The sequence below is a fragment of the Mus caroli genome, unplaced genomic scaffold, assembly GCF_978045245.1.
Source record: "Mus caroli unplaced genomic scaffold, Mus_caroli_1 scaffold_1, whole genome shotgun sequence".
Classification (NCBI taxonomy): domain Eukaryota; kingdom Metazoa; phylum Chordata; class Mammalia; order Rodentia; family Muridae; genus Mus; species Mus caroli.
Genome location: NW_028227256.1, coordinates 51,626,703 through 51,640,267, shown reverse-complemented (window position 1 = coordinate 51,640,267; position 13,565 = coordinate 51,626,703). Strand labels below are relative to the sequence as shown.

The following is a 13,565-nucleotide window of genomic DNA, read 5'->3' as shown; positions in this document are numbered from 1 at the left end:
AGTCCAGCAAGGCCATCTAATTACCCTGTGATGTAGACACTGCAATTTTCTTTAAGTTCCGGATGATGGAGCTATTATATACTTGCCAATCATTAAGTAGTTAGGAAACAGCAAAGCTCGTACTCAAGGCTTCTGACTCCATCTACTTAAACACAGTGTTCTTCACTGCAGAGGGTTAAGAGAAGTTCTACAGTACAGTATGTATAGGAAGGAGCAAACATGTCCCCTGATACAGGAGGAAAATTAAAAAGACCCTAATATTCTTCTAGTACAAAAGCCCCTTCACCTCTGATAGCACTCCACAGGAACATCTTTCAGACCTCATTTATTTTGGAATAGCTGAGTAGGAGTTGCCAGCTAACTGCTAAATTAGAAATAGCTAAATACAAATGGCTTCCATTAATTTTATGACTTGCCAAATAAATGCAGCAATTTAACTGGAATTGGTCTCCTCTTTCCTGTAACTTATGCATTGTTGACTTTAGGGTGATTTGGCAGTTTTAATCCCAGTTTTCCTCAATGTGTGCCTGAAGTTAAGACCAAGGCTTCTTTCCTAACTATGACAGCCATACCCAGATTTTTCTACTAAAGATTTCAAAATTGTTCCTCTATGAGCAGTTTTATTACAATAAAGAATGTTTTTTTTCAAATGTTAAAATCCTTCTACATTATTCAGAGATTCTGAATTCTGCTCTTCTTCCTTGACTTATGAATCAGTTTCATATTCAAGTTCAAATGTCAATAATAATGGCACCTATACTGATACTATCAAACCCTGCACTGAAATGACTCCTTACTAAGTGCAGAATAAGATGTAACGTAACAGAGGTTCTGCTGGAAATTCCAGAGTAGTTTTTTTTCTTTTATCTTTCTAAGTAGCAGTGTCAAAGAAAATAATTAGTTAATGTAGATTGTGATAAGTTACTGAAAGTGGAAAGATTGATCAAAAGTATTGGTAATAGGTTATAAAATATACTATGCAATTGTTACACTACTGCTTTCTGTTTTATCTAGTGTCTTACAGATGCTGTTGTTATTTCTCCAATTCATGTTTGCTCTGTTCTATATAAAATATATCTTGTCATAAAATATATTGTTTCTATACACGCATGTATATATGTATTATGTATATAAACATGTATGTGTATATAGTACCCCTTTATAAAATATATTGATCATTTGTGAGTATATGCATTATATGTATTATTGTCTTTATAAAATATGTTGTGTATCTCTACATGTATATATGTATATGGGAATGTATATATTTAAAAATGAGGTTCATTTAAGGCATCATAAGAAATGCAGTCTTGACTCAGACACATTTCTTTAGAAACTTAAAAATGTCATAGAAAATAGTCTATATATTTTTAAAATTCCATATATTCTTCATAGCCTCTTTCAAAAGTCCAGAAATATTATTAATCATTTATTTTTGCTTAACCTCCCCCAAACAAATCAAATTATTATATTATAATAACATAATAATTTAGCTTCCAAGTTTCTTTTAGTTAGTTTTACACAATATCATAATTTTTTTAAAAGAACTGTTTTATTAAACCAATTGGGAATGATATAAATAGACACATAAATAAGAACCTTTCCTCCCATGCTCTGACTCCTTTCCGTGGGCATCCAGATTATCATTGATGCAATTACCTTTTAGAATCTTGTAATGGGGGTGGATAAGTGACAGGAGAGGCAATTACAAGCAGCTCTCCTGCACATGATGTTGCCTGGAAGACTGGAAAATTACATCTCTTGATGGATGCCAGCTATTGCATACACTGGGCTGGAAATCTCCATATATGGAAAGGAAAACTAACAGAAAATAGAAGAAAATACCATCAGAGGCCAACATGGGAAGAGAAAGAGAGGCTCATTCATGACACGTGGTCTTTTGCAAAACACCGAAGACTAAATTATCTGTGGCAATGTGTCTACTTTCAGACATCCACACACGTACTAAGTAATAACTTGGGATAGAAAATAAAATATTTACAACCAAAGCTTAACAAATTCACATGATATGTGTTCCTTTATGAAGCATGAAATCTGAGAATGGACTGCCTTGTGTCTGAGAATACACCTGCATAGTTAATGCTGCAGGGCTTGTGCAGAAAACTTACAAATCTAAAATGTATTATTTGGTTAAAATGAGTTGCTACATGAAGTGTTTATGGATACACAACAGGTGCAGATGAAACTGTTGGTTCTGAAGCAAGTATGGTTTTGGGCCTTTGTGCAGAGAGAGGTGGAGAGGGATGCTCAGAGGAGCATTAACTAAAGGCAGGGACTGCCTGCCCTTCCAGGATCGTCCTGAGGAGGCGCTCCTGTGTCAGGCTTAAATCCTTTTCTAGATTCTTTTTGCCCCAGCTTTTAGGGAAAGGCACGATAGGTTTGTGAACTGTGTGCTCAGGGATGTTTATTGCTCCTGCATTTGTGACTGGTATAGTGGTGTGGGTTGGTGTATATCAGCATGGGCCATTCGGAAGATGAACTTTTGCCTACAAAAGGTAAACAGTTAATCTTATCAACATTTTATTTCTCGTAGTACAACCACTATTCGCTCTTAACAAAACATGGACACATACTAGATCAATAGTAAATATTTATTGAATCAAGAAACAAAATGGGTTGCTTTCCCCACTTATCTTGCTTAGCATTATTAGCTATGGCAGTAAGCATAGTATCTTAGGCTTACAACCTGTTCAACAAACAGATAAATGATTAAGAGAATGAGTGAATGAACCAATGAGATTTCCAACAACTGAGCTGAAAGAAACAATAGAGTAATAATGTTTAACTCTTCATGTGAAACAGGTTTTTTCAAATATGTGTGTATACATACATATGTCTACAATACATATGTACAAATATACATAGACACACATCCCTATGGTTATGGGCTTTTAATTGGTTTTGAACCAAGGTCATCTTGTTTTAAGGTAGAAAATGGTTGTATAATTATTTATTGAATGGAAAAATGACAAAATTACTTCAGGGATCCTTGTGGGAGTTTTCAACAGAGGACTTTGGAGGGGGTAATTATTTTTGGGATCTTTTACTGTGAATGGTTGTTGTTCTCCTTAGGTGTGGAATCCATAGCATGTTCCCCCTACATTTAGCTGCCCTAAATGCTCACTCTGACTGCTGCAGGAAGTTGTTATCATCTGGTAAGTGAATCTGTGCCAGCAATCAGGCCTGATGTGTCCTGTCAATGAGCCAAATGGCTTTAGGTGTCTGGTCTCAGTGGCTGGCTGCACATGGCCATTGTCCTACCTTGGCAGAGTGAGGTGGTTCCATACCCGCTTGCATGAGACAGCTCCTGGCACTCCTCAAAGTCAAAACTGTTTGGATGCCAGTGTTGCCACCTAGAATGAGAGTCTTGTCCCATTCTTTTGTGGTTCTGAATTGGATGTGGGTAATAGCCAGAGCTTACATTTGGGAATCTTAAATCACAGAAAAAGAAAAAAAAAATCTTTGAGGCCTAAATTGGTGACTTAACAGTTCTTTTCAACAAAAGAAAATGGCCTGCTCTTCCAACGTTTCAGTCACAGAAAATATCATGTTATCATCCAATTCCATGGGCATTGAAACATCATCAAGGCAGATCCCCTTCCGAGAAGGTTTAATATTTTTTATATTTTTAATGCGGAGCTGTCTGGAACCAGCCTGCTTTGGAGCTTTGCTGATCTTTCTTATCCTTGCTCCTGCCAATCTCCATATATTAAGAAGTCCCCGGGTTTTCCAAAGTGGTAGAAGCCTGCAGGGCAAAGATTGTTTATGAATTCATTCATTAGCTATCCCAGAGGCGTATTTCTCTAAGTGCTTGGCCTATGGTGGATTCTGGTCTCACTGCTTTTGGCATGCTTAAGAGTAATTCCTGCATGACAGCGTTTCCCACATCTCAGACCCATGGGAAGATCGGGGCGCACTTAAGGAAGTGTCCAGTCCTGCCTGTTAGGATTGTTCCCCTGCCTTCCATGTTTCTCACATGTCTGTCTGCCTGTCCACTGCCCTACTTATCTCAAATTGGTTTCATAAATTTCTATCCTGGGATTGAAAAATGTGGCCGTGGCTCACCGAGGGCTGAATGCAAAAAAAATAAATCCTTCTTGACTTCATGGTGCTTCCTATAAAATTGCCAAGTCTGAGCAGTTACCATTCGTTTCCATGACAACCTCTTTCTGACTACAATTGCTTGCCTTCTGGTTTTCCTACTAACTGATTTTTCTGTCTCTGCGGTGTTTCTTGTGGTTTAACTAGGACAAAAGTATAGCATAGTGTCCTTGTTTAGTAATGAGCACGTGCTGTCTGCAGGCTTTGAAATAGACACCCCAGATACGTTTGGAAGAACGTGCCTCCACGCCGCTGCTGCAGGAGGGTGAGTACTTCTGAGTGGCAGTGATTTCATGACTTGATGGGTTCATATGTCTTAGTTGACATGAATTGCCTATGAACTGAAGGCAATTTCCTTGGTAAATGGGGTCACAATCGCTTCTACCAAATATCAAGTGTCACTAGCTCCATTTCTGCATCACTCAGATTTTGTGCTTCCAAAGAAAAACAAACAGTCCATCCTGTGCAGCTCATAGGCCTTGTGTCCTTATCTCCCCCAACACACCCCAAGCTTGAGACATCAGACTACACAACATGGATAGCTCCCTGGCATATTTTCTACCAAAAGGAAGGAATTTAAACTTTGTTCTCAACTTTTCCCTCCTTCGTTACCAACTAATAGGTGGTGATTAAGAGTATGTATAAAGGATTGAATCCATTTATGCTCATTTATAGATATTTAGTAATAAAAATGAGCTTTGAAATTATAGAATGATTAAATGTGAACAAAGGTCAAGGAAATCCTAAAGATAAAGTAATAAAATATAAGTAAAATAAAAGAAGATAAAGGAGTGACTTAATCCTTGCGTTTTCTCTTGTAGTAATTAGCTTTGTTTCATCAGCTTTTTTCTTTTGCATATCAATGGTTCGATCAAAGCTCTGATCAATCTATTGTTGATACATGATCACATATGGACCAGACATAGTGTCTCTTAGATGACCTTGTCTTGGGAAGGTGTAGGTTTTTAAATCAATTTCCTAGTACTTAAGGGATTCTCCATTTATCATGTGTGTTGCCAAAGACATTACCTATTTATCAGAGGTGAATGAACCATGAATTGGTAAAGCCCTTATTTCCCTGGGTCCCTTCTGGAGTCATAAACTAAATCTTATATGGAGTTACCGTATTCTGCTGAAGTGAGCACACGTTAACTGTATTTTTAAAAAGAAGCCACTTCCCCCAGCCCCAGTCCTCAAACCAAATGAGACTCATGAACCACACAGGTTGAATTCCCCTGTATCTTTGCTCCTTTTCCACCCACCATTCAGTAAGAGATAGGTGCTGCGTATTAGCCGATGTGCTGTACCAATTCATATGAGCCTTTTAAAATTCATGTATTTTCGTGGCTCTTATATCTCGCTCTCTGAGAAAAGCAGCTATGAAGGGTAAATGTAGAAAGGCAAGAGCCCTGCTCAGGCTTATCATTAATAGGATCATTTTTCTTATTTAAATTATAATAAAACAATACGTTCTGGGCCACTTCTTAGCGTTTCAGGTTTAGAATGGTGATCGATGGCTCTGCCTAATATGAGACCTGCCCAGGAAGTGGCAACACATTGTGCTGGGTTTATATCTGAAATGTCCGTTAGAATGGATATCAGCTACATGCCCTTCAACAGGGAAATTTACTTCAGTGGGTCCTTCTTCTCTGTTGTGAGTGATTTATGGCTTTTGTGAATGGCAAAGCTTCTTTGAATGATCACTGTGCTCCGATCTGCTGCATTTTTTTTTGTGTTGGTCCAGGATACTTTTTTACCTGGGTTACAAAGACAGGGAAACGCAGCTGTCTCTTTCCCATTAAGGAGTATCGAGTTGAAATGGTTACTGTGGGGATTTATTATGCTGTGATAAACGGTAGTGCTCAGCAGCTTGGCCTCATTGTTTAAAGGTGACACGGAGTTATTACAGGCTGGAGTGGTTTCATAAACTCCTGATGGTTTTGAAAAAGAATTTTAGGATAAATGATGAGGCTATCACCAGAGGGCTTAATCATGTCGTAATCATTAAATTCCTTAGTCAGTGGGTTGAAAATGTTCCATGAAGCCCTTGCCTTTATTGATTTATTAGTTTTGAGAAAGGATATATAGATCTTTACAATGCAGCATTCCTGGAATTTGTCCAGGCTATTTCTTATTAGCAGAATTTTGGATCTGAGGCTCTCATTTCCTCTCATCCCACAGTTGGTGGGAAGCAGCTCTGAAGGTGTTTTAGTAATTAACCCTGGCCATACTAATTATGTTTTCCCTGTCTTTCTAGCAATGTAGAATGCATAAAGCTCTTGCAGAGCAGCGGAGCAGATTTTCACAAAAAGGACAAATGTGGGAGGTATGTATGCAGGGCTGACCTGCCTTGAGGACCTAAAAGAGAATATGGAATAGTCCATTGAGAAGTCCTCTTGTCATCATTGAGATGTCACCATGGGACAACTGGGGTGACTCCATCCTCAGAAGGCATCCTTCCTTGTAGGGAAACATCAATAAAGCTGACAGGAAACACAAGTTGGGGTCTCTCTTAGCTGCCTTTTTTTTTTAATTGCCTACCTGGATATGTTTTAGAAAAACAGCAGAGTAAACAAGCTTAGAGCACCAAATTTGAAAGATGGGCTGGAGAGATGGCTCAGCAGTGGAGAGTGTATGCTGCTCTTTCAGAGGACTGGAGTTCAGTTTCTAGCACCCAAATCTGATAGCTCACCACTGCCTATATAACTCCAGCTCCAGAAGCCTAGTGATGCCTTCTGAGACTTCTCCAGCTCCCCAAACACGTAGAGACAGACACAGAGACATACAGACAAACAGAGACGTTTACACAGACAGACACACAGACACACAAATAAAATTAAAATTTTAATATGGTCAAAAGAGCTATAGAATGTCTTTTCTGTATTGGGCATTTCATCTTGAGATAAATTTATAGTCATTTGCAATATGAAATAAACACAAACCACCACTGGAACATAGAACTTTTCTTACCTTCATAACCCCTTGTGCAGTCAAACTGTTATGATGCCAGCTAGTTCGTGGACGGACACACAGACACACACAGACACACATACACACACACAGACACACACACATGGACACACACACAGACACACATGGACACACACACATGCACACACACACAGACACACATGCACACACACACAGACACACATGCACACACACACACACACACAGACACACACACAGACACACATGGACACACACACAGACACACAGACACAGACACATGCACATACACACAGACACACATGCACACACACACAGGCACACACACAGACACACATGCACAGACACACACACACAGTCATGTACCAAGTAACAACATTTAACTCAATACTTAATACTTGGCCACATACACCATAGTGGTCCCATATATCTTAAATGTTTATTAGACTATATCACCTAGTTTTTATTCATACAATGACAAAACCACCTAATGCCACACTTCCTAAAACACATCCTGCTTGTCATATGTGACTGTATAGATGCATACACATGGCACATGATTGTATGTAGGTGTGTATATATACACATACTCTTTCCCTCTAGCAATTCCTTCTAAGCCTTTACCACTTGCCCCCTCGCTCTTTGATGTTGACCAGCTTCAGATAAAATGAAACTGTCTCATAATTCTTATGAGACTTATGGGACTGTCCCTCCTCTGTATCCCTCATCACTGTGAATACTCTATAACCCCTCCTTACTAGTGGGTTTCCTCATCTGACTGAACAGTCCCCTGAAAACAAAAACTGTCATTTCCTCTTTTCCATTCCCTTCCCTCCCACACCTCTTCTCCTCTCTTTTTCTCTTGTCTGTCCCCACCTCGTGTGTGCATGTGTGTGTGTGTTGCTGTGAATCAAAGCCACAGTATTGCACATGCTAAGCAAGCCCTCTACTATTGAGTTACATCCATAGACCTTGCATTTAGTTTTGAGAGAGGACCTTGCTCTGTAATCTAAACTGGCCTTGAACTCACAATTCTTCTGCTTCAGCCTCCCCCATGTGAGGGTCATAGGCAAGTGTCCCTGCATCTAGCTTCCTCTTTGTCCTTAAGCTGCTGATGCCTAGCCATTTTCAGTCCCATTCATTAAAAGCAATCCAATAGGTAAAATATTATAGCTTTATAATTGTAATTCTTCCTTTTGGACAGAAGAGAGAAATCATCCAGTAAAAGAGCCCTAGGTTGTCTATAAAATAAAAAAAAAAAACTTGAAAACTAATAAAAAATTCCTGAGCTAAACTTACTTTATTTTTAGTGTTTTATTTGGTTATTATTCCCGAGATATTGGCTAATCACACCAGAAAAAAGACTGTCAATAATTGAAACTAAAAATAAGTAAATGGCCGGGCGTGGTGGCGCATGCCTTTAATCCCAGCACTCGGGAGGCAGAGGCAGGTAGATTTCTGAGTTCGAGGCCAGCCTGGTCTACAAAGTAAGTTCCAGGACAGCCAGGGCTATACAGAGAAATCCTGTCTTGAAAAACTAATAATAATAATAATAATAATAATAATAATAGTAATAAATAGCTGGGCGTGGTGGCGCACACCTTTAATCCCAGCACTCGGGAGGCAGAGGCAGGCAAATTTCTGAGTTCGAGGCCAGCCTGGTCTACAAAGTGAGTTCCAGGACAGCCAGGGGTATACAGAGAAACCCTGTCTCGAAAAACCAAAAATGAAAAAAAAAAAAAAAACAAGTCAATGTTTCCTATATATCTCATGCAAAGAACTAGCTTCTTGAACAGGAAGGGTGGATGCGGCTTGGTGGGTAGGAAGGGAGAAGTGTCCATGGGTGACTCCAGTACCCTTGTCATCCAGTTTGCATTCATTAGTGAGTTCATAATGTGCATGGGTATGAGAGACGCTCTGTAGAAGAAAGGGAGACAGCTCAGGAAAGCCTTCACTTCCAAGCTGAGAAATCCAGCCTTTGCCAATGGTGGAAAGACTCGTGGTTTTAAAACAGGATTGTCATAGGTGGGGATTGGTCCTTTCAAAACTCAACCAGAAATTAGAAGAAGCTTTATAAGAGTTAAGAATGGTCTGTAAAAAAAAAAAAAAAAAAAATCATTAGCATACTCTAATTAATGCAAAATGATGGATTTCATTGCGACAGTTTCATACATGCACATAGTACATACTTTATATTTATACACTCCATTGCTCTCTCTTACCCCCCTACCTCTTACAAACCCCACCCCTACCTTTTCCCTAGTCGTATCTAAGAATAATCTCAATGAAGATGATCTGGATGGTTCTTCATGGGGCAATCGTGCCATGAACAAGAAATGGCTTAGCTCTAACCCAGGGTTGGCACTAGGAATAGAAAGAAAAGACAGTGCCACTTAGGCTGGCCTTGCCAGAAGCCACATGCCTTTGCCGACTCAGCTTCACTTCCCTCAGCCTCCACACACTGAGAGTGGAAACAAGACTACTACAGCCAGGGCTTCTGCTAGTGATGAGTCTGTGTGCTAGACTGAGTAAAGTAAAATAGTAATAATGATAATAACTGTCACTATTTGTTTTTTTTTTTTTTTAGAACCCCATTGCACTATGCAGCTGCAAATTGTCATTTCCACTGTATTAAAGCATTAGTGACCACCGGAGCCAACGTTAATGAAACAGACGACTGGGGACGGACAGCTCTGCACTACGCTGCTGCGTCAGACATGGATAGAAAGTAAAAATAGCCTTGTTTGTGCTTCATCTTGGGTAGAGCTGGGTGGGGGCAGTTATGCTTTTTTCATACCGCCTCCTAGAAACTGCACACGAGGAATCTCTCATTCAGAGTGGAGGATCACCCCTACCCCAGGCTTCCCAGTTCTCCCTAGGTTTGATTATTACACACCATTGCGTAATCTCCTTCTCTGCTCTTGGGTTCAATGCCAAGTAGAGCTGCCAAGCCCAGGCTTTCCAGTTCTTTGGAAATCTGTTGGAATTTATTTGTCACACACAGTAGTTCCCACCATTATCATATAAATGTTTCATCTGCTAATATATATGTCCTGTGTTAAAAAATACCCACCAATGAATAACTCCAAGTGAATGCAGCCTTGGTGATGAGATTAGGCACTGTTTTTCCTAACCTGGGCACGAACGCTCATTCAGCAGCTGCAGAAGAGGAATGTCTTATTCTGAATATGTGTGGACTGTAGGTGTCTAGGCTCGGAAAGTCTACAACACTGAACCCTCCTGTAAGGAAGAGGGGTGCGTGGTCCCACGGCTTGTGTAGTTCTTAAATTCATAGGAAGAGTCCGATGAGTTTACATGACAACTGTTGAATTCTTTGCTGTCCCCAGTGGTGCATTTGATTCTGGGTAAGGGTAATGGCTACTTTTCTAGAACAATGACATCTAAACATTCAAGTTTAACATATAAATTAGTTAAGCTATATCACCAGCCCTTTCAAATATTTAAAATGGTGAACCAAATAAAAAATAATCTTACATCATGATTTAATGCACATGTTCACATACATGTTTATACATGAGAAATAAAAAAGATCTCACAAACCATATTTACATTTATCGTAGTGATACTTTATATCTTCTATCTTATTTTGATAACTTCAATGTAATTGATTTCACTTAGTAATAGATTGTGATCCAGTGTTTAAGAAATATTTATGAAGAACCAGGAGAGGTGGCACATATGTGCAATCTTGGCATTTTGCAAGTGGGAGGAAGGGGATCAGGAATTCAAGTTCATCTTCTGATAGTTTGAGGATAGCCTGGGCTATGTGAAATTCTGTCTTAAAGAACAAACAACAAATATATATACATACATGTATATACACACACACACACACACACGGCTGGGGAGGTAGCTCAGCTGGTAAAGTGTTTCCATGCAAACATGAGGTCTGATTTTGATATCCAGAACTCACATACCACCCAGGCATCTGAGCTGAAGATATGTTTTAAGAGAGCTTGCTGCTCTTTCAGAGGACCCACATTCAGTTGGCTCACAATCACATATAACTATAGCTCTAAGGGATCTCTCTCTCTCTCTCTCTCTCTCTCTCTCTCTCAGGATGGCATCTCACACATGTGCCATTCACCCACACAGACACACATATACATGTAAATAAAAATAATAAAAGAATAAACCTTAAAAAACAATCCATGTGTGATGACAGCTTGCTGACCAGTGAATCTAGCCTACAGGATGGCCTGCAGAACAATGAGCAGGATTGTCTCAAAAAACAAGGTGGATGGCTCTCAATAAAGCATGCCCAAAGTTGACCTCTGGCCTCCACATATATGTGTACCCACACATTTGCACCCAAATGAACATGCATGGCCCAGCCTCATTTTGTGTTTACATAAATATTTTTCTAATAAGATGACATACTTGGATCTTATAACCACACACGTTATTAATTGAGCGATGCTTTGCACTAGGGAAATATCAGTCGAAGGAGGGGCTAGGGAACAAATATGTTTCATATTTTAAGAGCTAGAAAGGAAATTTTAAATGGAGAGTCATTCTAGGAGATGAAGATCAAGAATGCACTAGAGGATGTGAGATGCTGGGCTGGCCAGAAAGCATGAGGGTATGGTATGGGTGGAGGAGCCTGAGCTAAGTTGCTTCTTTTTTTTATTTGGAAAGTTTTAGGGTACCTATAGTTGGGGAGGCAACTTGATTCTGGTCTTAATCACTCATAGCTAGGAATACGTTTTAGGAAAGTGAGATGTCCTCAGTTGGATTCCTTGGGAGAACATAGATTTCCTGGATGGCCTTGGAGATAACCAATGTGTCCCTTTTGGGTTGGGATAAAAATCACTGAGATATAATTGTGCAAAAACTGTCTACAAGTTTTTAATTAAAAATTAATTGTGATTTTTTTCTATCTCCTACACTGAACAGTAAGATGATCTTAGGAAATGCCCATGACAATTCTGAAGAACTTGAAAGAGCCAGAGAAATGAAGGAAAAAGATGCTGCACTGTAAGTTTCTTCTGAGTGTAGGAGTGAGATGCCCTATTCTTTTGTCACTCTGGGTTACCACATGCCTGCCTTCCTTCTGGGGGTTTTCTTTAGAATCCCGAGGAAGGGGTGGGATACAGGCTCACCTTTAACACATCCATCCATTCTACTCTCCTTGCATATGAAACTTTTTATAAAATTATACGCTTTCTTTGACCACCACTGTGACAGGCCAGCATCCTTATATGATATCTGATAATAAATATCATATCTGATTCTGTCATGTATCAGATGCTATGGGGACATGCTGAGTTTCCACTTGGGACCTTAGGGTCTACTTTGGTGACCTGGGGATAGCTGTTTATCAGATTCTATAGACATAGGTCTTCAGATCTTGGTGTGAAATTCCCCTCAGACCCTTGACTTACAGATAACCTCATGCTTTTTGTAAACAGTTTGACTAATTTCACCTCCCCTGCCCCTGACTGGCTTCAGACAGGGGCTTCACTGTTGCTGTGAAAAGGTCTTGGGTATTTGCCAGTGCTCAGGGGCATCAACACATGGGCACTTCTTTGTTGTCTGATCACAAACAGAGCAGAGATCTGTGGCCAGTGATGAGCCCGACACCTAGCTAGTACAATAACTATCAGTAAATGAACAAGCAAGTGAACGTCTGTCTACTTTGTGCCTCATCCTCCCAACCCCCTAGGGACACAGTGCCCCGAGAGTCTGCAGGCTGTGGTCCAGAATGTGTTTACTTTCTTCTCAAGTTGCCAGAGGGATGAGTTTCCGTGCCTGAGTGCTGTGTTCACTCTAAGGCCCCTACATTGCCCCTTCTGTTCTCTCCTCATGTCCCTGGGTCTATGCTATGGACACAGAAGATAGCCCTGGTGCAGGTTAAAGGACATATCTGAGTGCTTCTGGGATAGGGACAGACACTGCTGTGAATAAAACATAATGACCAAGTTTCTCCTTAATACACCTAGTTTTAAAAGGATGATGTTTAAAAAACCAGAATTTAAAGTTACCCCAGGAAGCTTCCCCTTCTCCCCTGAGTTGAAGGCTTGCCCTGTGACCACCCAGGCTCACTAGGGAGGAAGGGCCAGAAACTGCAGCCCTGAGCTCCTTCTTGCTAAATGAGACCACACACCTGTCCAAGTCAAGGACCTGTTGATTTTGCGTCTCAAGTGCTTGAACTGCCAGTTAGCCTCGGCAGTAGGAAAGACAAGTCTCACCAGTTGCACACTGGATTCCTCTTTTTCCTTAGGAGCTGTGTGGAGTATATCCAGATCCTACGGTGTTTCTGGTGCCGTAGCTGTACAGTTGTCATGTAGTTTATCTATGTTCTGGACTGAATAATTCTCTAGGAGGAATTCTTAATATTTTCCGAATTATAAATTCAGCATATCAAATGATTTTTTTCAGTCCAGTCAGAGCCTGGGAGTTGTGTATCCACAGAATGCTATTTCTCATGAATGATTTGTGGAAAGAGCTATCTTCAGTGTACGATGAGTGAT

At 40.1% G+C, this 13,565-nt stretch overlaps 1 protein-coding gene across 4 annotated transcripts in view; it reads left to right on the top strand.

Annotated features, from left to right (window-relative positions):
• Ankrd44 (ankyrin repeat domain 44) overlaps window positions 1-13,565 on the top strand; it is a 301,804-nt gene that overhangs the window by 193,973 nt on the left and 94,266 nt on the right. For all 4 annotated transcript variants that reach the window (XM_021160936.3, XM_029478049.2, XM_029478052.2 and 1 more), the window contains exons 11-15: window positions 3,094-3,176; window positions 4,324-4,387; window positions 6,380-6,448; window positions 9,659-9,799; window positions 11,989-12,069. In XM_021160936.3, the coding sequence (XP_021016595.1) occupies window positions 3,094-3,176; window positions 4,324-4,387; window positions 6,380-6,448; window positions 9,659-9,799; window positions 11,989-12,069 (438 nt within the window). The remainder of the gene's footprint in view (window positions 1-3,093; window positions 3,177-4,323; window positions 4,388-6,379; window positions 6,449-9,658; window positions 9,800-11,988; window positions 12,070-13,565) is intronic.